Source organism: Globicephala melas, chromosome 2 (genome assembly GCF_963455315.2).
Source record: "Globicephala melas chromosome 2, mGloMel1.2, whole genome shotgun sequence".
Taxonomy (NCBI): Eukaryota; Metazoa; Chordata; class Mammalia; order Artiodactyla; family Delphinidae; genus Globicephala; species Globicephala melas.
In genome coordinates, this window is record NC_083315.2 from 76,156,410 (window position 1) to 76,182,574 (window position 26,165).

General features: G+C 36.3%; 1 protein-coding gene across 8 annotated transcripts in view; it reads right to left on the bottom strand.

The window, feature by feature from the left end:
- Positions 1-26,165, bottom strand: part of TCF12 (transcription factor 12) — a 379,393-nt gene that overhangs the window by 16,908 nt on the left and 336,320 nt on the right. For 4 of the 8 annotated variants that reach the window (XM_030878793.3, XM_030878791.3, XM_060294214.1 and 1 more), the window contains 6 exons: positions 20,747-20,825; positions 14,657-14,730; positions 13,574-13,645; positions 12,616-12,822; positions 2,703-2,817; positions 1,255-1,417 (listed from right to left, as the gene is read on the bottom strand). In XM_030878793.3, the coding sequence (XP_030734653.1) occupies positions 1,255-1,417; positions 2,703-2,817; positions 12,616-12,822; positions 13,574-13,645; positions 14,657-14,730; positions 20,747-20,825 (710 nt within the window). The remainder of the gene's footprint in view (positions 1-1,254; positions 1,418-2,702; positions 2,818-12,615; positions 12,823-13,573; positions 13,646-14,656; positions 14,731-20,746; positions 20,826-26,165) is intronic. The other 4 variants (XM_030878803.3, XM_030878794.3, XM_030878804.3 and 1 more) reach the window with 1 other exon arrangement.

Below are 26,165 nucleotides of genomic sequence, written 5' to 3' on the forward strand. Positions count from 1 at the left end.
ATGAATGATGAGGAGAGATGCAAATTATTTCCCTTAAAGTTCTATTTGAATAATGAAACTATGAAAGAATTAAGATTCCTCAAAGGAGTGGACTCTGGATTCCCTGACTCAATTTTTATTTCTTCATGCCCTTGCACAACTGAGTACAATGCATATTAAAATGATAGTATTAGGACCTTAAGATTTAATTTTCCTCAAGAGAAATGTCAACTACTGAAAATAGTGAGAATGTCAAATGCAAAAGGACAACTTTTAAGTATGAGACTGACAGAAAGGACTATCCTGGTTCTTTTAGTTTGTAATTTCCTTTGTACCATAATTTAATACAAAGAACAATGTTTTAAATATAAATATCTATACGTGATATATACATACTACTGATAAATGGATATATACCAAGAAATAGGATGTACCACGAATATATCAAATTACCTACTTTTAATGTAGAACTAGAAGAAAAATCTGATGGAAGAATCTGGAAATAATTTGAAACTAATGTATTATGTGTCAATATCCATATTTCAAAGCAAAGTCAAGTCCAGTTTCTAGAAAACCTTCCCCGACAACATCAACGCATGTGGAGTACTTCCTTTTCCATACTCTTTTCAAAGTATTGTTTAAAACGTAAGTTGCAAATATCTTCTATAAAGAGCCAGAAAGTAAATATTTTCGGCTTTGTGGGTCATCCAACCTATGTTGCAACTATACAAATCTGCCACTGCACTGTGAGAGCAGCCACAGACAATATGTAGATGAATGGGGTGTAGTGGTGTTCCAAAAAAACTTTATTTATAAAAACAGGCAATGAACTAGATATGGCCCATGGGCCATAGCTTGCCAGCCCCTGGTTTAAATCATACAAGAGTCTTACCATATACTTAGCCTTAAAATAATGTATTTGAATATTTACTGATGGGTTATATCTAAATACCTACACTTGTACAATTTAACTTGTTTTAGCTATTTTGTTCTCTAGCTGTCTTACAGACTATAAGCATTGATGGGAGAGAAGTAATTCTTTTTTATATATAGACCCTAAAATATTGTGGGAAACATGGAAAACATAAACTTAGAGTCAGCTTCATACACCTCCCTTTTATGGATGCTATGAGGATTAAATGAGACAACACATAAAAGTCCCAACACAGTATCTAGAACACAGCTGACACTTAAATGCATGATACACTTCAATTTTCCAAGTATCTTCACCCATGGCAAATGAGTGAAATTTAACACCTGGATGCTAACAAATACCTTGTTCTGCCTCTAGATGAAACTTTGATATCTTTTTGGGAGGATTCATCATCTGATTTCATGTCATCTGATGAAGGAGGTTCATGAAGGTTTTCATCTTTCTCTTTGTTTTCAGTCTTGATTTCTGTTGGAACAACAGTTCCAGACTGACTTTGCAAGCCACCTAACAAAGAGGCAAAGAAATAGAATAAATGTCCAGACTCATTTATGAATTAGAATTAAGACAGTAAAAAGCTTTTTTGATGGTAAATATCCTTAGTTGTTATAGAGCTACTATAGAAATCTGAAGATGTAAAAAAGTAAACTATTCAGAGCTGGAAAAAGCACGTCCACAAACCTTAGAAAAAATTGCTTTTTAAAGCACCTGTATTTAAAAAAAAACAAGCCTGACCCTGATGGTGAGTCCAATGCTCATTTTCAGGCACATTTAACAATCAAACAAGGTAGGAGAAACATGATGCATTTTAAAAACTTCTAAGATGCTGTCAAGTTAAACGAAATAAGCTTTAACATTTTCCTGGACAAACACAATAAAACAGGCATCATGGTTAAATACAACTGGGAAAACTTTATCTTGGTGGTCTTAATACCACCTATATATTTGTACTTATTTATAAGGTCTGTTATAACATTGACAACAATTTGCTTTTTATAAGAATTGTCTGTCTCCCCAATTAAATTATAATCTTCTAAACAACAGCTACTATCACTCAGAGCTCTAAACATACTCAGAAATGTCTTTCTCAATTCCTCTAGGGACAATGAAGACTCAGCCACGAGGGGAAGTGATTTAGAAAGAGACAGGACAGGGACTTCCCTGGCAGTCCAGTGGTTAAGACTCTGCACTTCTACTGAAGGGGGTGCGGGTTCAATCCCTGGTCAGGGAACTAAGATCCCACATGCCACACGGTGCAGCCAAAAAAGAAATAAAAAAAGAAAAAGAAAGAGGACAGATGCAGGAGCTGGTAAGAAGATGACCAGTAAACACTGAACAACGGTTTGCACAGGGTTCCATACATCAATAAATATCTGTAATTGGCCCAGCTAAATGGACCAATTGGAACCCTAAATATTGACCCTGTATATTCATGCAGTAGTACTACTACTATTTGGAATTCTACCACCTAAGATGACTTTTTTTTTTTTTTCCTGTACGTGGGCCTCTCACTGTTGTGGCCTCTCCCGCCGCGGAGCACAGGCTCCGGATGCGCAGGCTCAGGGGCCATGGCCCACGGGCCCAGCCGCTCCGCGGCACGTGGGATCCTCCCAGACCGGGGCACGAACCCGCGTCCCCCGCATCGGCAGGCGGACCCCAACCACTGCGCCACCAGGGAAGCCCCGAAGATGAATTTTGATTCACAGATGTCAATCTGACTGTGAAGAAGGTGACAGTACTCCAAAATGATACCTCTGTATGCACTACTGCTGTAAATGAATTATATAGTTACCTCTATAATTTTCTTGTGTTTTATGGTTCAAGTCTGTGCTTGAAGCAGTGACCGTACTAGACAGGACTGAATGATTGCCATTGAGACTGACAGAGTCTTCTCGATGAGTTCCGACCTAAAGTTAAAAAAAATAAATAAAAATGTTCATGGTGCAGTAATTGTTCAAATTGTTTCACTGGGTTTAATAGAGAAAACAGCTATCACGCATCTAAATTTAGCAACATTTTTTGGATGCCACTTTTCTGGTTTTTGGATTGTAAAAGACTCGACAGTAGTACTGTTTCTGCATAAAAATATTTTAAAAAATTCCAGCTTTCAAATTTTATATCCCACAGAGGGTTGCTGTGAGAAGCAAATGAGCTAATAGACAAAAAGCACTCTATAATCCATACAGCACTACATATTATAGCCTCTATTGTGTATCAATCAATCTAAAAACCTATTCCATATACTACCTAAAAATGTTAAAGTATCCATGAATTTGCATTTAGCAAAATACTGCTTTGTTCCAAGTAATATTATTTATCTATACTTTAGCATATCCTTTTCTTACACACAGTGTCTTGTTTTTTCTTCCTCTAATTGCTTCTCCTCAAAAATTTTAAGAGCAGCAAAAGCAATACAAAATTAAAATAACTTAAAATAAAAGTTCTACATTGCCAGGCAACAAAAATGCCATACATTTTTATTCTCAGTTTTAATCAGATTTAGACAAGTCACAGTTAACTTGAACTGAGAAGGCATGCAAACACTACCAAGTGTTTTTAGCTACTGCAGTATTTTTAGAAAAACTGGTTACAAATGAACCAGTTTTTTTTTTATTAGAACAACAGCAGATGTGGCAATTAGAAGATTAATCCTTTAATTAAATAGGTTTATTGCCTGGAGTTATACATGAGAACCACTGTTTTTCAACAAATCCTTCAATCCCAGTAAAATGCCATGCTTTGAATCCCTCTTGAGTAATTAATATAGCTTTTATCTTTCATGACTTTGTATGGATTTTACCCTAAGAGGTATAAATACCCCTATGCAAGTTTATCCTTTGGTTTCCTGTGAGCCAAACAAAAGAAACCAAAGCAAAGTTTCAGGCAATGCAGGCTATTGGTAGTGGATCTGATTAGAACATACCAGGTCTTCCACCCAACTTTTTAAGAAATGTCTGACCTCTACCTTTATTCTTATCTTTAATGTAGTTTTGAAAAACCCATTCAATGTATTCCATAGCTACTTTTTAAATTATCTGAGGATTAGTCATTGCTGAGAATTAGCTGTGTCACTACTCCCCTGGATGATCAAGCATTGACCATACCCTTTTTCTAAACCACACAATTTCATCATGCATTAGAATCATAAAATCTTAAAGCTGGGAAGGGACCACAGAAATCAAGACAGCCTTCTATTCCATTACCATTTTGGAAATTTTCCCTTAGACCCTTAACCTTTACTTCTGCCCTGAACCGCAACCCGCCCCCAGTAAAAAATCTTGAGAAAAATCTGAAGAACTGAATCTAACACCAAGTGAAGAAGTGGACTATGAAAATTACATTCGAGAGAGGAAATTATTTTATTTTTTTGCGGTACGCGGGCCTCTCACTGTTGTGGCCTCTCCCGTTGCGGAGCACAGGCTCCGGACGCGCAGGCTCAGCGGCCATGGCTCACGGGCCCCGCCGCTCTGTGGCATGTGGGATCTTCCCAGACCGGGACACGAACCCATGTCCTCTGCATCGGCAGGCGGACTCTCAACCACTGCGCCACCAGGGAAGCCCGAGAGAGGAAATTATTATTATTTTTTTATTTTTATTTTTTGCAGTATGTGGGCCTCTCACTGTTGTGGCCTCTCCCGTTGCGGAGCACAGGCTCCGGACGCGCAGGCTCAGCGGCCATGGCTCACGTGCCCAGCTGCTCTGCGGCATGTGGGATCTTCCCGGACCGGGGCACGAACCCGTGTCCCCTGCATCGGCAGGTGGACTCTCAACCACTGCACCACCAGGGAAGCCCGAGAGAGGAAATTGTTTTTAAAATAGTTTATGATATCCTATCTCTAGGGAATCCTGGTCATGTTTATTCATAACACATAGGGTGCTTTCTTGCTAGCTATGAACTACTCAATGATCTAATGATCTGAGAGGAAGGTCAGTTCAAAAATTGCATTTTATAAAAATAGATAGGGTAAAATACAACAAATAGTTACAAATTCTTTGGGACCTTAGGAGTCTAGGCCTATTTTAAAGATAATATATTACTAGAATAATTTTGACTGGCTGAGGAAATCACTGCAGGATAAAGTAAAAGCTAAGAGTTTTTTTTTTTTTTGTAAGAAGATGTTGGCGGTAGGAGTTTATTAATTTATTTTTGCTGTGTTGGGTCTTCGTTTCTGTGCGAGGGCTTTCTCTAGTTGTGGCAAGCGGGGGCCACTCTTCATCGCGGTGCGCAGGCCTCTCACTATCGCGGCCTCTCTTTTTGCGGAGCACAGGATCCAGACGCACAGGCTCAGTAGTTGTGGCTCACGGGCCTAGTTGCTCCGCGGCATGTGGGATCCTCCCAGACCAGGGCTCGAACCCGTGTCCCCTGCATTAACAGGCAGATTCTCAACCACTGCGCCACCAGGGAAGCCCCAAAGCTAAGATTTTTATGTCTGTGTTTATAATGTGGACTTAAAACTTCCCACGATGTTTGGTAATATATGCCAATTTTGCTCTTATCTAGTATTTTGAGCTATCACACCAAGTAAATGAAAAATAAATAGCCTTTTAAAATTTAAACTTTTTTTTTTAAAAAAAATAAAATTTATTTATTTATTTATTGGCTGCTTTGGGTCTTCGTTGCTGTGTGCGGGCTTTCTCTAGTTGGGGTGAGCGGGAGCTACTCTTTGTTGCGGTGTGCGGGCTTCTTATTGTCGTGGCTTCTCTTGCTGTGGAGCACGGGCTCTAGGCACGTAGGCTTCAGTAGCTGTGGCACGTGGGCTCAGTAGTTGTGGATGCGGGCTCTAGAGCGCAGGCTCAGTAGTTGTGGCACACGGGCTTAGTTGTTCCGTGGCATGTGGGATCCTCCTGGGCCAGGGCTCGAACCTGTGTCCCCTGCATTGGCAGGCAGGTTCTTAACCACTGCACCACCAGGGAAGCCCTAAAATTTAAACTTTTAAACATACGTTTATTTACTATATATTGTACCTCTGAAACCCATTTTATAGCTCTGTCAGATAATACTGTTGAACAGTAACAAACTGAATTTCACTCATTTGATTGATAAGTGATGATGCATCTGTGAAATTCTTATTCTTTTATTTCATGAGTATAAATAATTCTTTGATTTTTCTGAATCTCGACTAATAAAAATGTTCTATCACCTCTTTTCTGATGAAAGGCTTGGCAGACAAAGGATCATTATCTAAACAATAGATCTTAAGGATTTTGCTTTTCCCTGAAGGAAAATCAGAAAGGTTGCTCAATTTGTTTTGCGATATAAAATGTCAGTGAATATCTTTGTCTTTATAGAATACTACAAACTAAGTATTTTCTCACACCAACCTTGAACAAAATTAAGCCTTTTAAAAATGGCATCAGACTAGCAAAAAGTTTCAAGTCTGGAGTTTTTCATGTTAATGAAGTTAGCAGGAACTTTTTCTTTGTAACTTGATTCCCCTTGCAAATGGCCCTCATATATTTTCTGGAGAATTTGATGTTCACAGTTCTTATAGTTTTCTTTAACCCTTGCTCACCCTGGCTCCCATGTCCTTCCTTTAATCTGAAGTTACCCATTCAAATGGCTCTGTCCACACACGTAACAGGTGTATAAACAGTTCTTTGTCTGAGCTCAGAGCCTGTGAGGCCAGCCAGATAGGACCTTGTTTAATTGTTCATCTCGTTAGCATACAGCTGACAGAATGCTTCTATTGGGGGACTAGCAGGGGAAGGAAAACCCCTAGGCCTGCTATGCTCTAAATTTCAATTATGAAGAGCTCCGTTTCAGAATAAACGGCCCATTCCATTAAATGACATCATCTTGCATTCTGAATGTTTACAATCTACCTATGGCCTTATTTTTGTGGGAGCATCCAACAAGGGACTTGTTTTCATTTAACTTGGCCAATGGCTTCAACACCCACAATGGAAAAATGTTAAATCTAATTAGTTGATGAATAAGAGGTCTTGTGAATTGAGGGATAGACTGAAAACTACTCAGTATGAACTCCTCGCTGATTTTGAATTCTATTCTAATAATTTGTTCAATTTGTACTATTCACTGAGTACTAATGATTTAAATTAATCACTATTAATCTACAGACTGAATAAAGGATCTTTATGTACTGTAAATATTTTGTTTTACCCAAAGAGGGTTTTATGCTAAAACTTGGAAGAATTCCAGTTGTTATGATTCCTTTTGAATAATATTTCCATAAATATATAATCTGTATGGATTTCAGGCTTAAAAAAACTTGACAGTTAAACAATTTTGAGTTAAAAAAATTGTATCAAAACCCTTTAAAAGCACTATAATGTGGTTTTAACAAAATTTTAAAAAATTTAAGTTGCCCATTTGGGAAAAAAATTGGTTAGAAAAAGTAAAATACAGTTAAAAAATAAACTCCTTCAGTTTAGCGGAAACCTACACATACCATTTCTACTGTATACAGACCTATACTAACAAAATTACTGTCTAAATATAAGGTTAAAATGATTCCAAATTTACTCTGATAAAGTGACAAAAAGTGCTAAAATTCTGAATAAAATATTACTCTATTTGCCTGTTAGTCTTTAATAAATGAATCTTAAATCTTTTAGAACTAGGAAAAATATAGTTTCTCTAACTGCTTTAGGATTTAGAAAACAGACATGATTTATATTTTAAATCATTATATAAGGTCGCTTTAAGTTCTACAACTGAACATTATTTGCTCTCATACAAGACACACATCTCCAACCATAGCTTAAACAACAAAAAACCCAAGCAATCCCCCCCGCTCACCCCTCCACAAAAGACATGCCTGAGTTAAATTTCCTCAGGACTTGTAACAAAGAAATCAAAAGACCTCCTGGATGTAATTTTATCTTGTATCATAAATGAGAAACTTTTAAAGATTTGCATCAGCCTTCCATTAACACAAAAGCTTCTAATCTAACTTAGTTTGAAGTTGAAATCACTGTCTGAACAATAACTGAGCACTTTGTGTTAAGGATAAAAGTGCTATTACAGAGCTATCTCACCAGGCCTCGGTATTTTAGATATTACAGCCATAAACTGATGTGATGTGATGTACAATAACTTTATATTGCTGAAACCTCTTTCTAATGCCTAAATGAAATTAATGAGTCTCATTCCTTTTCAGTTTTCCATTTAATAACATTATTTTTTTGCTGTCAGCAGTTTATTCCGAGTTTATTCTTACATTAAATAAATGGGAGCAAAACTATAGTCTGTCCAATGCTGACATTTCAATAGTTTTAAAAATCCTGATTTTGTGTTTTAAAATTTAAATGATACATCAATCACATCCTAATAATAGTGTCTGATAAAGCCTTAAGTTTTAATTTGCATTAAGAAAATATGGAGAACTATCCAAAATATTGAAAGGGAGTAGGAAATTAAGTAAATGAAAATGTTAACCCTATTCAAAAGTAAGAGCAAATGTTAAAACTAGGGCAGGCTGGCTACACTAATTATATGAGAAGGAGTAGTAATTACCCACTTCCTAGTCTCTTTTTCTGATATAATAATCTTCAGGAAATCTAATTTTTTTTTTTGCGGTACGCGGGCCTCTCACTGTTGTGGCCTTTCCCGTTGTGGAGCACAGGCTCTGGACGCGCAGGCTCAGTGGCCATGGCTCACGGGCCTAGCCACTCTACAGCATGGGGGATCCTCCGGGACCAGGGCACAAACCCGTGTCCCCTGTATCGGCAGGCAGACTCTCAACCACTGCGCCAGCAGTGAAGCCCAGGAAATTTAATTTTTGTGTATATTAGATAGCTAAAATATGTTAAAAGCTTTCTGTGGTCGAAACCTCATTTAATCCTAACCTTTGATGCTAGTCAAGTTTGTTCAGTTAAAAGAAACAACAGTCAAATAAGTCTTTTGATATTGACTCCTATTAATATTTTTGGCAGGTGGTAGTCTTATTACCTTTGTGTGAAATATAAAAATTGTTTTCTGGAATAACGAAAAAATAGTAATTATTTCATCTATAAGAAGATGGATCTACAAATCAGTAGATCAGCTGTAGATGATCTTACTAGCATAATCTTGTTATAACTGAAAATAACGTAGAGAAATGTTTTCAGCAACAAAGCTATTTCCTTGATCAAGGAGACTATTTTGGTTAACCTGCCCATGTAGACTTCACACCACAAGTTACCTTGATAGCACTGAAGGCTGAGAGCAGAGCTCTCTGTATTACTTTTATCCTGCCATCAACTCTTATTCTTCTACTCCCAGTGCATTCTGGCTCACCTCAAATATTCCAACTACTTCAACAGAACTCCCAAACTACTCATTAAAACAAAATAAGCAAAAAGTTATAGGCGCCAAGAAAAAGAAAAGAAAAAAACCCCAAAAAACAAAAAAAACCCCCAAAAAACAAAACTTGCTAACTCTCATTTCCTGCACTGGGAAGCTAATTTTGTTCTAAATCAGGGATTGGTAAAGTATGCCTGTGAGCCAAATCTGGTCCTGTTATTTATTTATTTTGTTTTACTAGTAAAGGAGGCTCTTTTTTATAAATAAAGTTTTATTAAAACACAGCCACACCGATTTGTTTTCATAACAGCTATGGCTGCTTTCATGTTACCAAATCAGAGGTAAGTAGTTGTGCCAGAGACCATACAGCCTGCAAAGCTGAAAATATTTACTGTCTGGCCTTTTACAAAAAAAGTATGCTGACTCTTCTCCTTTAAATGCTAGGAGAGAAAGTAACATCATATTTAAAACTTGGAATTAGGATGGTGACCTCTAGTAAATGCCCACAAAAATCCATTACATCAAAAATTTAATTTGAATGTTCTGTGGAGTTCCTGGAATGGTATTTATGTTTACTAGACCAGTTTTACTCTCTGCAGAAAAATAAATGAAATGATGAAAATTAAATATTTTTGAGAGGAAACTGACCTTACAAATTCTAAATGGCAATATAGAATTGCTGATAAACTGATATTTCTGTGGTTACTTTGTAATAATGGCCATGTAACCTCCATTTTTAGGGGCCTAAAAAATACTAATTTATGTTAATGCAGAGGAAAAGTATATAAACTACCAGAAAGTTAAACAAGACAAAAAAAGAAAAGTGATTCCAGAATGTAAAATTGTGTTATTTCTTAGTCATGATCAGTTAGAAAACATGGGGGTGAGCTAATAAAAGCAGATTAACTCTTAAAGATGGCTGGCAATAGTTACAAGATGTCCCCCAAATCACACACCCTCCCAGAGTATGAAAAGAGTTGATTCCACATAAGTAGGTACAAAGCATGTAAGCAAGGCTCCTGGCAGTACTGATGCAAGCCCTCAGACATGAATAACAGCCACCAGGATAAGAGTTTTCCTCAACAATATGCCTAAGACTTAGCTGGGACAGTCACTGGCTGACTGTGATCTTCATTTCATTCCATTCTTTGGTCTTTCTGCTGAAACTGAGAACTGAGTACTCACAGCTAAGAAGTTCATTTCAGAAGGATGGGAGCTGAATACTAACTCACCTGACATTCTTAGATTTTGTCAGTTAATAACTTTTGAGGGTAAGCCTGGCAGAAACATCTGCATCTCCACCTCCATTAGTGATTGGGGAAGGGGTGGATATAATAGATGATGTCTGGCAGACTTTTCTCAGCTGTGTCGTCTAAGAAGGCTATAAAAACTGAAGGAAGACCTTGATAGACAAACTCAGCAATAGCCTGGGCTTAGTTGCTGCAGCACTGATGCTGCTTCTCAGACTAAGCCAGACTCACCTCATGTTTCAGAACTCTCTTATTCTTGGTTACCTTGAATTATTTTCCTTTTATTTTTGCGGTACGCGGGCCTCTCACTGCTGTGGCCTCTCCTGCCACGGAGCACAGGCTCCGGACGTGCAGGCCCAGCGGCCATGGCTCACGGGCCCAGCTGCTCCGCGGCATGTAGGATCCTCCCGGACCGGGGCACGAACCTGCGTCCCCTGCATTGGCAGGCGGACTCTCAACCACTGCGCCACCAGGGAAGCCCTTTTCCTTTTTAAAGAATATCTCTGGCAGCTCTGAAGTAGGCAGCATATTCCTAGTGAATATAATGGAAGCTACTTTCTTAACTAAAAGCTTCAGGGCAGTATCTAATATTAGAAACAATTTTTCCCTCAACAAGTTCTTTTAAAATGCACTATGTTTTTACATGGCTTTGGAGGACTGGATTTTGAAAAATCTCTTTTCCAACTTATATCCAAAGTTGGTAAAAACAACCTCCCAAAGATAGAAGTTCCATTTCATATAAATTCTATATTTATGTGGGAGGAGCCAGAGATATATCATATATTGTAGCAGATAAACTGGAAAAAGGAGCAGTGGGCTATTAACAATGAAGAATTAAAAAAACGATTAAGAGGTGAGGACTAAGAATTGCAAATACTGCAGGCTGAGACAAGCTCAGGATTCAAACATACTGATTTTCAAGTCATTCTTCTAAATAAGGATAAACAGTATTTCAGCAAAGTAATAATTTATACTTGCAACAAATGCTATCTTATAAGTCTGTTAAAATTATTTTATTACTACCACTAATAGTGATGACAATATTCCCTTTTATTTCTAGGAATTCAGTAATTTAAAAATGCTTTCACATTTATTAGTTTATCAATAGCAACAAAAGCTAATTTAAAAGGAGTCTTAATTTCAAGATCTTCTGATATTAAAAAAAAAAATGTTTTTAAGACATGTGGGCATCGTCACCTATGTTGCTGAAAACACTGTTCTTAGGAAACCAGGCAGCCTTGTTTGATGTTTACTTCAGCAACTCCAGAATGAATATAAATGGCTGTCTGATATATGAATGTGAATGTGAAAATCTGGAACCAATCCTATTTTACAGAACACAAGACTTCAGCATTTGGGGCACCTAATTATTGCGATGATAGGTGAGTTTTAGCCTTGATCACACGGCTTACAGCTAGAAATCTGTTTCATAGGAGAATATTTCACGGCATGCAATGAATCTTAAAAACCATGCCATAAACATGCAAACACATGGTTTCAGTTAAATAGCAGATTCAAAATGAGCTTCATTCCTTTAAAACATAATTTGTATAAAAAACAATGTAAGACATTCGACACAGAATTTTTGATGTGCATGGCTGCAGAATTTTACTTTTTTCCTCCTTTAAAGAACTACCACGTTAAAAAAAAAAAGGGATTGAACGATTTTACTCTCTTCAGGGATTAATCTAAAATTGTTTCCTTTCTTTGTCACTTAAATTACAGTCATTCTTAAAACTACCCCACATTTTTCCTTCATTTGGGAATAAAGCTTAAATTTGGACCTGTACAAATAATATTACATTTGTTCTACTATTGAAGGCTGGTTCCAAATTATAATAAATAGCTTTTCTAGACCAGAACCCTTGAAATTCAGTCTTGCTTTATTGCTTTTGATATTAAGACTTTCTACAACTGTTTCAAGGCAAAAACTGTTCTGCTAATTATTACATATCTGGAAAAAAAATCCAAGTTTAAGCGAAAATGATCTCTGTAGAAAGTTTCTGCTTTTTGCACATGGTCATAGTAGGATTTTAAGGGCCAATGCTCAGCCAATGACCCTGACCAAGACAGTAAAAGAAATTCTTAAAAGCCACTCTACCTTCCTTCTTTACAGAAAGAAGGAACCTCTCTCCCTGAAAGATTTCATGAAAAACATGTAGGACAATACGCATTAGAAGTTATTTCCAAAAGGATGAGCACTATTTTACCATTGAAGCAGGTCGACTGCTTGTAACAAGGCTTGATCCACCATAGTTTGAATTGAGGCTTCCAATTGGTGCATTATGGGATGGTCCCAATAAACTGTGTATATCACTGTGACCAGCAGGCAAACTGGTGGAAGGTCCCACGGCATGGTTCCGCAGCACATGGATAGCATCATCCAGTCTGTCCAAACGATCCTCCATTCGAGATTGCTGTAGGGATTGAAAAAAGACATGGAGGTTACTGATGTTATCTATTAAATTCATTAAACTGCTATGTTTCCTACTTTGGGATATAGGGAAGGCAGCAAGTGAATATGCAATATCAAGTAGCTTCAAAAGAAACTACCTGTACTACGAATCAACAATGAAAGAAAGGATATTTGTAGACTATGCTAAATTAACAAAGCTTCAGAAGCAAATCACTGCTTCATAAAATCTATTTACCAGTCTAGCATGAGGTTATTTCTTTTAGCTTCTACAAAAGCTGAAGGCTACTCTACTGTGTCTGATACTCAATTATCATTGATAAAAAAGATAACCTGTACTTTAACACTGATCTTTGAAATGAGGGCAATTGGGGGAGGGTTTTCAAATCCATCAAATTTAAGTTGTAATTTTGTTTTAAGTGAATATTTATAATACCTATCTGAAATGGTGACCACATCCAAATGTGCTCTTTCACAAAACTGATGAAATGATATTATCTGTCTGTGAATATACACATGCCCCATACACAAACATATTAGAATTTAAGAAAATAAAAGCACATGCCAGTAGAGCTCTTTTAAAAAGAATCACACTCAACAAAAGCCTATTTTTACATATTGTTACAAAAACGAAAATAGTCATTGTTTGATTTTAAAAGACTCTGGAGTCTGTACAGGCTTGATGATTTTAAACGGATAACAGGAAGTATAATTAATTGAAACACAAAAAAGGCACCATCTAAAAGAAATAGTACCTCACAGACATCCTTTAAGAAGGACATTGCATCTTGCAAATGCTCGTGAAGTTGCTGCTCAACTCGATTTTTCTGGCAAAGTCAAGACAGAACAGGAGGCAAAGCACAGGTTAAGATTAACTCCAAAAGAGATGAGGAAATAGCTGATGTGCATGTCAGCATAACATGTTAGTAAAGTTAACGCGGAGACCTGCAAGATCTACTTGTATTAAGGTATGAGAAGGCTGGGATTTAACAGCAAAGTTATAAGGTTAGCATCTAAGTAGCACACATTGCTTATATTTGCTTATATGTGAGAAGAAAACTTTCCTTTAATTTAAAATGTTCTGTTAGTCACAGAAAAAGAACTTTTCTATTTGCAACCTGGAACTACTGAATGATAGCATGACTTAACATTCCATTAAGTCATCCTTATTTTGTTTTTATAATGCTTCGTAATTCTGTGGTAAGCATAGAAAGGCAACAGTAGTTAACACCCTACCACAAATTCTTCACTCTCAATACCTAGACAGGCTCCTTTATTCTACTGCTTTGTTTGTCAATGGTTTTGCTTGTACAATTTACATAATACATTCTTTTTTAAAAAAGAAAACATGGGAAACAATACTCTTCCTGACAAAAATAATTGATGCTACATTTAAAAATTTTAACAGAAATGTAATAAACTATACACAATATCATCATATGAGAAAGAGTAAAATACAACCATTTTGCAATGCTGGACTAATTTTCTTTTACTTGGTCTGTGTGTTTTTTTTTCTTCTTTAAATTTCCTTTACATGTAAACATAAAATTATAGTAAAATTAAACCCTAGATCTGTCAAAGAAACAAAAATCCCATAACACTATTTTAATACCAGCTGTCCTGAGACCAGAAGTCTGATGTTCCAAAGAACAGATGGTAAAAGGCACACCCAATGTGTCTTATATAGTTCAACTAAATCAGGCCATTTGTTAGCAAAGAATTCGTGTGTAATGCTATCCTACTGTTTTTTCACTGTTACTCAAGATTTTCTGGGAAAAAAAAAAGAACTCCACACTATTAGATAAAAGAGACCTTGTATGTTTCTCAGAGGCTCTTACCAGGGAGTGGAGTGAGTTTTCATAGCTTGGGGATGAAGGCGCTTGCCCTCCAGGTCTGGGCCACTGACTGGTACCTGTTAAAACAAAACCCAAAAGCACCCACACACCTTGGTTAACTCAGTGATCTTGATAATGTTCTAAAGGAAAGGGTAAAGATATATTGTAAGTGTGCATAAATTTATGTGAAAATTTTTGTTCAGTCTTCAGCATGTTACTGGCTACTGATAAACCCAACATATTAAAATTTTTTTTCATTATTAATATAACTGTGTAGGGAGTTGAGAAAAAAACTATACTTTGAAACATAACTACATTTATGTTTGCATGTTCTTCACACTCTGTCCAAATGCACACATATCTTGAGAAAATGTACTTAAAATATGCATAATTTAAAATTCTGTCCCTCCCCCATATTTTTAGTCTTTATGATCATGCTATTAATGACTTACATTAATATTCACCTGATTCTCTATATCATAATTTGCTTAACCACCGCTACCTCACTGCTAGACGTTTTGGTTGCTTTCATTTGGCTATTATGAATAGTAACTGAATATCACTATATTATGAATGGTAATATTGTGTTTTTTCTTTTGGGGAATATGTCTAAGGATAAATAGCATTTCTAAGTTAAAAGGTATGAACATATTTATGATCCTTAATTCATAAGGCCAAAACTGCTTTCTAAAGGGTCATGTTAACTTGTGCCTCCAGTAATGCACAAATGCACCAATTTCAAATGATTGCAAATACATTTAGGATTATCTGCTAAAAATTTTCCCAACATAATTTACACCAAAACATATTATTTAATTTGGAAAATATCATCATGAAAATTTTGTTAAATGTTGTTTACTCTTCAACTTTAGAAAAGTGGCAATATAATTAAAAAAGGAGACAGAAAAAGCAAGGAGACAAGTTCAGAACAGAAAGAATAAAAAGGAAAAAAAAAACAAGAAAAAATAAAAGGGTTAATTCATTCATGTATTGGGGAGAATGCAGTGTTTTAAAATAGCTTTAGGGACTTCCCTAGTGGTCCAGTGGGTAAGACTCCACGCTCCCAATGCAGGGGGCCCGGGTTCAACTGGTCAGGGAACTATATCCCACATGCATGCTGCAACTAAGAGTTCACATGCCTAAACTAAGAGTCCGCATGCCTCAACTAAAGATCCCACGTGCCACAACTAAGACCTGGCACAGCCAAAATAAATAAATAAAATAAATATTAAAAAAAAAAATAGCTTTAAATAGCTTTAAAACAACCAAAATAGCTTTAAAAAGAAAAAGACAAAACAAATGATTGAAAATCTTTACTATTTCATGACTGTGCATTTGAAAGTAAGTTATGTATAGAAAATAATGAAGACTGTTCAATTAAATATATGGTTTTGTTCTTAACAAATCTTCAGTGACAAACTGAATTATCAATATATTAGAAATCTGAAGTTGGAGAAAGTTTACTTAATGTGTCTTGTTTATTGCTAAATGAAATTTTAAACTATGTTCCACCAGAGCTTGTTGTTGCAGGTTAATTCGCCATATTTAGGAAACTAAAAACTTATGGTAAATTGGAACTATTATAGTTCACTTTAGCTGAGTAACCTAGTAACTGTAGGAATAACTGTATTCCTAGTAACTGTACAAAAAATAGCCACTCACAGTTTTTTGTTTTTGTTTTTATTCTGCCTTTATGAAGCGAATGAGGTAAAAGATATGAATGCACTCACTCTGTGAACCTAAAGGTCTTTTTTTTTTTTTTTTTTTCGGTACGCGGGCCTCTCACTGTTGTGGCCTCTCCCGTTGTGGAGCACAGGCTCTGGACGTGCAGGCTCAGCGGCCATGGCTCACGGGCCTAGCCGCTCCGCGGCATGTGGGATCTTCCCGGACCGGGGCACGAACCCGCGTCCCCTGCGTCGGCAGGCGGACTCTCAACCACTGCGCCACCAGGGAAGCCCCTAAAGGTCTTTTTGACCATGAGATATTACTATTATTTCTTCCTGATGATAGATCTATCATGTAATCAATGAAGAAAAAAGATACATAGACTTTTGTAATTCTGGCCCACTGATGGCTCATTAGCTATGGATAAGAACTCTGGGGTTGTGAATGGAATTCAAATTCTAGACAGAGACCATAATGCTATAGAATACCTCTGACACTAGACAGATCTGCATCTTTGTCTTTTTATAAAACTAGTACATGAGTAAAATATACAGATTTATTTAGAATCATACTGGTATCTTTATCTCTAGCTTGTGATCACCAACTGCAGCATTATTACACAAATAAGGAAAAACAAAAGTACAAACGCTAAAAACCTAAGGGGTTTCCCAGAGAATAGGTTATTTCCCCCCTTCCTTCCCTGTCACCTGCTATCTGGTGGTAGACATGCACAGAGGTTTTGGGCTTATACTACTTCCTTCTGTTAGATAAGGGCAAGCTTTCAACTCTTTATATAGTTAACAATTTTTGTAATTGCCCTGAGCTTTTTAGTGACCACCCCCAAAAGCTAGCTGTTATTCAAGGATTATAATAAATGTACTTGATATCAAAATTTATTGACTACTTCCAGAGAACAAGTTAGCTGACAAGAGAATCAAATTATTTGGCTAGAAAATCTGGAAAGGCTTTCTTTCATCACTAAATCTAAAATTCACCCAGTGTTTCTGATCTGTTCTCACTCTGAGTGGGATTCAGTAATATGCCACCTAATAAAACTGGTTAATAAATTTAGAGAATAGATAACATCATTTTGCATGGCTGAGAGAAATTCTTAGGACTATTTACCATGCATTTTCTTATTTTGTTAGCTGTTTCCCTTTGTAATCTCACCCTAAACTCAAACTTTCATGAGATACTCCACACTTGGAAAAGGTTGAATAATCCTAAATGTAGCACTGAATGCTTTGCTTTCCACAATCTGGCCCCAGCCAACCTTTCCACTTCCAATATGTGAAAAGAGTTCATAATCAGTCATCTCAATGACTCTGGATGAGCAGGTCAGGTACTTTCTTACATCTTGATCTTTGTCACACTTTCTTCTTTTATACTCAAAGTTCTTTCTCCTTTATACTCTCTTCATGAAGTACATCCGAGGAACTGTAGTTTAGAGTAAATTCTGATGGTTCTATTTTCATGTGTTTATCTCTATTTTCTCAACTAAACTGAAAATTTGCTGAAGTCAGGTAACTGCTTTAACACCAGGCATACTGACAGATGATAAAAATAAATATCTCATTGATGAAATGAGCCTAAACTGAGGAATCCTTTCTCCCCTATCTCCCCCTACTCCCTCTTTATTTTTATTGTGAATGTTCTGAAGATTGCTATTGAGTACTGCAATTATTAAACTTTTATTCACTGATATTCTAGAAGGAGGTAAAGAATTGCAAAGAAATAGAGCAGGAGCCCTGACTGGTCCAGGAACTTGCCCTGCTATGGGCTTTATACAAGATATCCAAAATCCCCTTATTATTTAATCCAGTCCAGACAAGAGTTTCTCTTCCTTTCAGCCTAAAGTATCCTAACTAAAACAATATCATCATCTCAGAAGCTTCTTTCTTGTAAGCATTTTCTATGCAGGAATGTTATGTTCTTAGTCTGAAAAGTTCCCAAGGAAAATGAGCAGGATTTAAACAAGAACGATGAATGCCTTAGAAACTGCCTATGTTGCTTTGCACCTGTGCAACTATTCTTACAAGGTCTGTCCTGAGTCTGACTGATGCTCAGGCATAAGGAAGAGGGCAAGTGTAGAGCACACATAGTGGGTAGGAATTTTTACTCTAGATGATAGGCTCCTGCCACACAAGGTACAAAATAATTTGTACATTATTATATAGGAGCTCTGGTTTGCTCTTTTTCATTTTTCCTTCAACTGTGAATACTTTATCGCCCATTGCTTTCCTTTTTTCCTCCTCCCTTTCCATGTCTGCTCTGCCAGCCTGGGGTGTGTGTGTATGTGGGGGTGGTTATAAGAAGAAAACACTAGATACAGGAGATGAGACACAGAGATGCACCTGTATAAAATCAGTCTTTGATGCCATTTCAACAGGAATATATGAAAATATTTTTCTTTGAGTATGATTGCAGAACTGAAAAAAGAAGCCTATTAATACCTTCATTACACAATTTAACCTTTCACAGATCTTCATTAATCAGCTGAATTAAAGGTGGAAAGAGGATATCATCCACTAAACATCAAATAAAAATGGAGAAGGGAAGGGTAAGCTGGGACAAAGTGAGAGAGTGGAATTGACATATATACACTACCAAATGTAAAACCGATAGCTAATGGGAAGCAGCCGCATTGCATAGGGAGATCAGCTCGGTGCTTTGTGACCACCTAGAGGGGTGGGATAGGGAGGGTGGGAGGGAGACACAAGAGGGAGGGGATATGGGGATATATGTATACGTATAGCTGATTCACTTCGTTATAAAGCAAAAACTAACACATCATTGTAAAGCAATTATACTCAAATAAAGATGTTAAAAAAATAAATAAACAAATTCCAAAAAAAAAAAAAGGAGGAGGAAATGTGAGATTTTACTTTGGACCATTATTTTTTGAAAAATGTCTAAGTTTCTGATTCTTCATTTTACTGATGTCCCTGCATAGATGCTGAGCTCCTCTGCTGCCTGCCTTCCCAACCAGTGTTAATGGAAACCAAGGACACTTTTATCTTACTGGGCTGGGCAGAGGAGAAGAGGCAGTGGGAACATACAGTAAGGGCCAATATAGCTACCTGAGATGAGAAAGTGAAACAGGCTGTGGCAAAAATGACACTGATAATTTTAGTAAAACTCTGCCAAGAGGGTGAGTATGGTTAAAGTTACATCATTCTTCCTGTAATTTCATCCCTCTGTTGAACAACAACTTTAAGTCAATGGGTCTTTCATAGTCCTGTCTATGTGGGGAACAGCTGTTCAGCTTTTACTAGACAGCTGAAGCCATGGTGTCTGAGAAAGTGGCAGAACCCACTAATAGCTGAAAGCAGCTGCCAGCAGTTCATCATTTCCACACTGGAATGCTTCTTAGCAGAGTCACAAGGCTAAATCACAGAGCACAGGTGATAGCCAGGGCCCTGATACACCAGAGCCTTGATTTTCAGAAACCCTGAACAATGCAAAAAGGCTTCACAGCAACAACAACAACGCCACATGGACTGAACTAGTGACTTTGATCAGGAATAGAGAATCATTTCTGAGGTCAACTGTTGGAGGAAAATGGCAATTTTTACACAGTTGTCTAATGTCTTTTCCTTAGAACTAATACATTTCTTCTTTAGCATGGTTTTTCTCCAAACACTGCTCAGGAAACACATTCCAAGTTTTATAGCTTAACAGATCAGATCCAAGCATCTTCTTGTAATTTGATTTATTCCTAATAAATCAAAAAATTCCTATTTACAATAATAATAGTTGTATCTCAACAAATTTATAGTGTAGGATAGTATCTGGAACTTGTTAAAACTACTGTAAAGAAAAACAGGAAAAAAGCAATGCAAATCTGAACACTTATTTAACTCCACTAACAATATTCATACACATTCACAAAGAGTTCTTTTCTTTAGCAAAAAAACCTACATTATCCCCAAGAATTTATATATATATATGAAATAACAACTCAGTGGACTTAAAAATAAAGACAAACTAGTGCAGAGTTTTTCATTTGAGGCTTATACATGGTACGTGGAAAATACAGAGAATAAGGAAGAAGTTATATATACTTCTAAATAGGTTATTTTATTTTCTATGTTAGCTTATCAAAATTTTTGATTCATCTCCTTCTCTATATTTTACCTTCATCCCAATTGCTTAGCCTTATTTTTTATCCTGTTATAATAATTGTTCTTAGAAATTATCACAAATTATTTTAAGAATCAGAGAAGATATGAACAAATAATTCAAACAGGAAATACTTCAATATTCTCCAAAATGAACTCAGGAGAAGGCTCTGTTTACATGTTTTCTCAGGATAGAAATGATTTTTTTGGTGTGAGTTTTTACTATATTTTATTGAAAAATAAACTTCAAATATTTCCAAGTAGCCCTATGCATGTTATCAAGTAGTTAGATAAAACAAAAGCCTACCTGTGAGAGGTGAGGGTGATCCAACTGGTGTTGACGGATTTGATGGAAAACTACTGCTGGTATGGTCAGGAGAATAAATCTAACCAGAAAACAAAAGATATGCACATATCAGTGTGACAAAAGCAAAAATATAAATCTATTTGCATGGAGTTATTTCTATAATCTAAGCTGCCACCCTTAAGCCTCAGAGTGAAAAACTGTTTAATCAATTTTAGAACTATTCCATTGCATAAAGGCTATAGAAGCCCCAGTTTTAAAACTCGGATTAAAAAGTATCATATATATTCTAATATGAGAGGAATAAATAGATCATACCTATTTCTTTATTATCCTAGTTGAAAGTAATTTAAATTTCTAATTGCTAGAACAAAAAAGAGAAGTGATAAAAGAGAAGTGACTATAAAGTCAAGTCTGATAAACAATCTTTCTAGAATATACCATCTAAATAAATTTTATTCATTAAAAATAATCTTAGGAAACTGTTACCTTTTGAAGAGAAAAGTCCTAAAAATAGTTTTAAAAGTCAAAGAAAGTGATTTTTAAAAATAGTTACCCCTTATTTCTTTTAGAAAGTTGTTTGAGTAACTACATTTTTGCCAAATTTAGCTCCTAATGTTGTGTGAGTGTTGTAAAAAAATCAAACTTGTTTTCAAAGGATATTTTGTCACCCTTGGAGAAAGTGAAAAAACCCTGAAAGTTCTTAAAAAAATGTTCCCCAAATAATCTGTGGACTTTACCTCCTAAGAGGTAACATATCTGGATGCATAAATTTTGGTATTTTGGCTAAAGGTTTTGTTGCAACACTTTATATTTATTTCATATTGCTAAAAAAAATAGTGACAGAAATTCATTCAAGTTTACATAATTAACCATTAAACATTTAAAAAGTCTCTTTAATCCACGCACCAACGGTTCCTAGGAACTCCTCTCTAGGACAATCCCATTCCTATAACAGGCATCACAAATCATCTTCACATCTCAGCACTCAGGGCAGACAAATCAACTTATTTGGAGAAACTGTGGTCAAATATTTTAAATAGGAAAACTACTTGTGGGTGCAAAGTGTCATCCAATAGAAATAATCTTGCTCTGAGTAAGTTTAGAGCTCTAATAAATTTAAAGAGGCCCAAATTATGGCATATATGGGGTCTCAGCACTGGTTTTACAGACAGTATAATACGTTGAAAAAGTCAGATACTAGGACAGGCTCACGTAAAACAAAATTCCACAGGTCACAATCATCAAACATTAACAGCTTTCATTTTTTTTTTTAAAAAGAAGATAGCACCAATTAAATTGTAAGCATTGACTACAAATGAGTATATCTATACCAATTTGTACGATGTTACTAAATGGTAACTGGAAATCCCTTTACACACCAACTCTTTCCAAAGAGCCAGATCTAAAAGTTGTATATTCAGGTTGGAAAGTCATTTCATTTTATTAAAAATTTTTTTTTGCCACGCCAGGCAGCTTGTGGGATTATACTTCTCCGACCAGGGACTGAACCCAGAGCCCCAGCAGTGGAAGTGCCGAGTCCCAACCACTGGACCGCCAGGGAATTCCCAGGTTGGAGAGTCATTTTAGAAAAGCACAGTTATCAAGAAGACTTCAAAAAACTTTATGGGAAGACTTAGTAACAGGGAAGTAGTATGCTATAACATCAGTGTTGTTGGTCTTAAAGTTGTCAAAGTTGTTACCTTTTAAAAGTTGTCACTTTTCACACCTGTGAAAATTAGCTAAAGGTCACATTTTGGTTCCTAATGGCTTGCATACATACAGTGATTTATTTCAACCATAAGTAAGTTAGATAACGTCACCGAACTTCAACAAAAACATATCTCAACATACCCTTTTATTTTTGTAAATCACTATTTCTCATGTTTATGATTCAAATAATTATAACTTTTATGAACAACTGATGCTAACATATGAAATATGTCTTGACTATAATACTGGTAAGGGAGGGTAGGGTTGATAACACTGATGGTGGGTGGCTGAGGAGTGAAAGAAGTTCCATTTCCATGCAAAACTTTGATTATCATAAACTAGACTAACTTGCTGACTTTCAATTTCCTTGACCATATGAATTAATCGCATGAAAGCACTGGAGAAACAGCATTCCCTGTGTATCATACCTCCCGCTTTGTTTTCTTCATACTGCTTACATTAATCCCTAATTGCCTAAATTTGTTTACTTGTTTATCATATGTCTCTTTCACCCTTTTCCCTAATGAAATGCATGTTCCAGAAGAGCAAGGACTTGGTCTTATTCAGACCAATGTGAATTACACAGCATCTGCAGTAGCTTCCGATTCTACAACAGTGCTGGTAAATAAATACTTGCTTAAAGAATGAATGATATCTTCCTTGAAAGAAGTTAGCATTTGGGTATCCCTTTTAAATCCTTGGATGTATAATTTTTACCCAGGCTCCTTCTCTCTTTTACTCTCTTATACAGTTCACTTAATGTAGGTTTTCCAAGAGCTCCAGTCTCAGTTTTCTTTTCTATTTACCTGTGTTTCCTCTCTTTGTAATACCATTCTTTATAAAGTATCAACTATGACATCCATGTGAATGACTCCTAAGTTGACACCTCTATCCTCCTACCGGTTGCTGGACCTCTCCATCTGAGCATATCTTTCTTTCATCTCAAGCTCAGTATGTCCAAACCCAAACTTTGCATCACTGCCCCAAGCTTCCCACCCTTCCCATCTCTACTGTTCTGTTTCCTCTATCTCAGTTAGCACCAGTATTCTCCTGGTCACCAAAACCACTCTCACTCTCCCCTCCTTTCTCCTGCTCCTCCACTCTTCCCACCATAGACACCAATGCTCACAATTCTCTATAATGTTTATGGGATGGGCATACATCATTCTCACTGCCATTACACTACCTTAAACTTTTACTAGAACTTATGGCTGGACTATTTAAGTCTTTATATTTTTAGTTACTCCCCGCTCCTTTCATCCCATACATAATTGACTGAGCTATTGTCCTCAACCAGTTTTGAACAAATGCCATATAGCACTTCCTGTTGTCTACTAAATAAAACAGAATGACATTTGACGTATTCCATTATCTGGTTACAAAAATATCTTTCTACCTTATAACCTACATAAAGCATTATATCAAACAAAATATTTTTTTCATTTTCTGAACACAGCTTGTCCTTGCAAAAGGCTTGTTTCTTAACTTCTCCCTGATGGAATTCTGTAACACATCAAAGCCCAACTCAAATGTAACCTCCCCACTTACACTCATTTTCACTTCCCTTATATTCTTAGTGTAACCTGTTACTTCTCTTTGGTATTTTACTTCACACTATGCTCTATGTTACCATTTTTCTATCTTCTCTCCTTGACTGTAAGCTCTTTGAAAGCAGGGACCTTATACTGTTCAACACTGAATTCATCATTGTCACTGTTTTGCACAAGTAGGTGCTGAATATTAAAAAAAAAACTTGAGCGATTAAATTGCACATGAAATTCGCTACAATATTTTTTGATAAAAAAGCAGAATTCAGTAAATAGCAGTTTATCTCAGCATTTATACAGTGGGGTTCAGTAACAGTAATACCCAGGGGAGAAAAAGATACTATTATAAAGATGAATTCATTTACAAATCAATTTTACGGTATAAGCTTTGAGAACAACAATATGGTAAGGTTCCAATATTTCTGAGAATTAGTGTTGATGTACTAAGCTGTCCATACCACAACATTAGGCAGGTATGGGCTTTTGAGGATATAAGCAGGCTATCAACCCTTATTTTCCCTGATAACTCTGCCATTACAGCGAAATAATCCCTAAGCACGTGAAGGACTGGTGACAACTTCCTTATCTCAAAGAGGAAGTTTATACTTTAGAGTCATTTTCCAATGACTACCTTGCAATGACTAAGCAAAATGATGTCATGTATAAAGTGGGTGTGGGCTCCTAAAAATCACTGTGAAAACAGGAGAAGCAGTACCAAAAGCATATCAACATATAATTTCTGGTGTTTTTATCAAAAGCACCTTCTCCATTTGTATAATAAAAGGTATTTTCTCCACTCACTCATCACATTCCCTGGTTCTATTTTGCCCTAAATTAAAGTGATGACAGACAGAATTGTTACTAATACTTTTCCTGAACTGACAGATAGCCTGGCAAATTACAGGACTTTTTCTTGTCCCTTTTACTTTCATAAAAAGAACATGTATGTGGGAAGGGAGCAACAACATTAAAACAGCAGAATAATACAGCCTTTTAGATCACAGATCATGTCATTAAACTTCACTTCTGCAAATTTATTCTATTACCAAATGACATACAAACTATACTTATTCTATAGAAACTGTTGTGCTACTTTAAGAAATTCTAAACATAAGGCTTTATTTGACAAAGAGCATTCTAAATCAGGAATACATTACTTTTTGTAGTTTCTGACCTTAAAGAACCCCTAACATAGATGTTTCAAAGAAAAAAAAGAGAAGGAAAAAAAATCAGTTACTTAAAAAATGGGGATGGGAGTGATTTAGAATCTAGAGCCTAAACACAAAGTAAGAACTCATTCTACATGCAGTCCATGGTCCTCATACTGTTAAGTGACCAATGATGAATAACTCCCAATACCTTCTGCCAGGCTTAAACGGTAATATGCCTCATTTTACTGCAACAAATGAGGCTCCTCCTCCTATCAGTCATGGTCTATTCCAATCAGCAGGGTGCCAATAAGCCAGAAGCTAATGAAAAGGGCTTCAGACAAAAAAGAAACAATGGAGTGCTCCCAAGCCCAACCTTGGAACTGCAAGCCCAATTTTTTAAACACTACAGTGCACATTTCAGTTAATCTTTATTATGCTAATGTTATTGAGTCTAAGGAACAAAGAAACTTATTTCATGAATTACTTTTAAACATCAACTTCCCTGAATTTTCTTTTCTTTTGTTAGAGACTACTGACCATTTAACTATCTAGATTAAAACATACACACACATACACGATACACACACATACACATACTCTCTCCCTTTCCTTTGCTCTGAGGTAGAAATCAAAACATAAATTATCACAAAGAAGTCTGATATAATCAACAAAGTTCAACAGTCTTCTTGTTTGATCTCCTCTAAATTAAAGACCAAGTGTTTTGATATGGTATTAGGCACTAAATAAACCAGATGTTTCTTCTCTATATAACTCTCCACGGGCACAATCTTAAAGGGTTATTGTCTGGCAGACGTTCAGGGAAACACAGAAATGGCACGAATATCCAGATTCTCCTTTCCCTCTATCTACCCCAGTTTATTATCTAAACTAATGCATAATCCATAGGGCTTTGGGAACTTTGTGTAAATACTTTCATGTACAATTCTCTTTCTAGCTATCCTGAGATTAAGACCACAATTATCCAGGCTTAAACCTAAAATAAAGGAACCT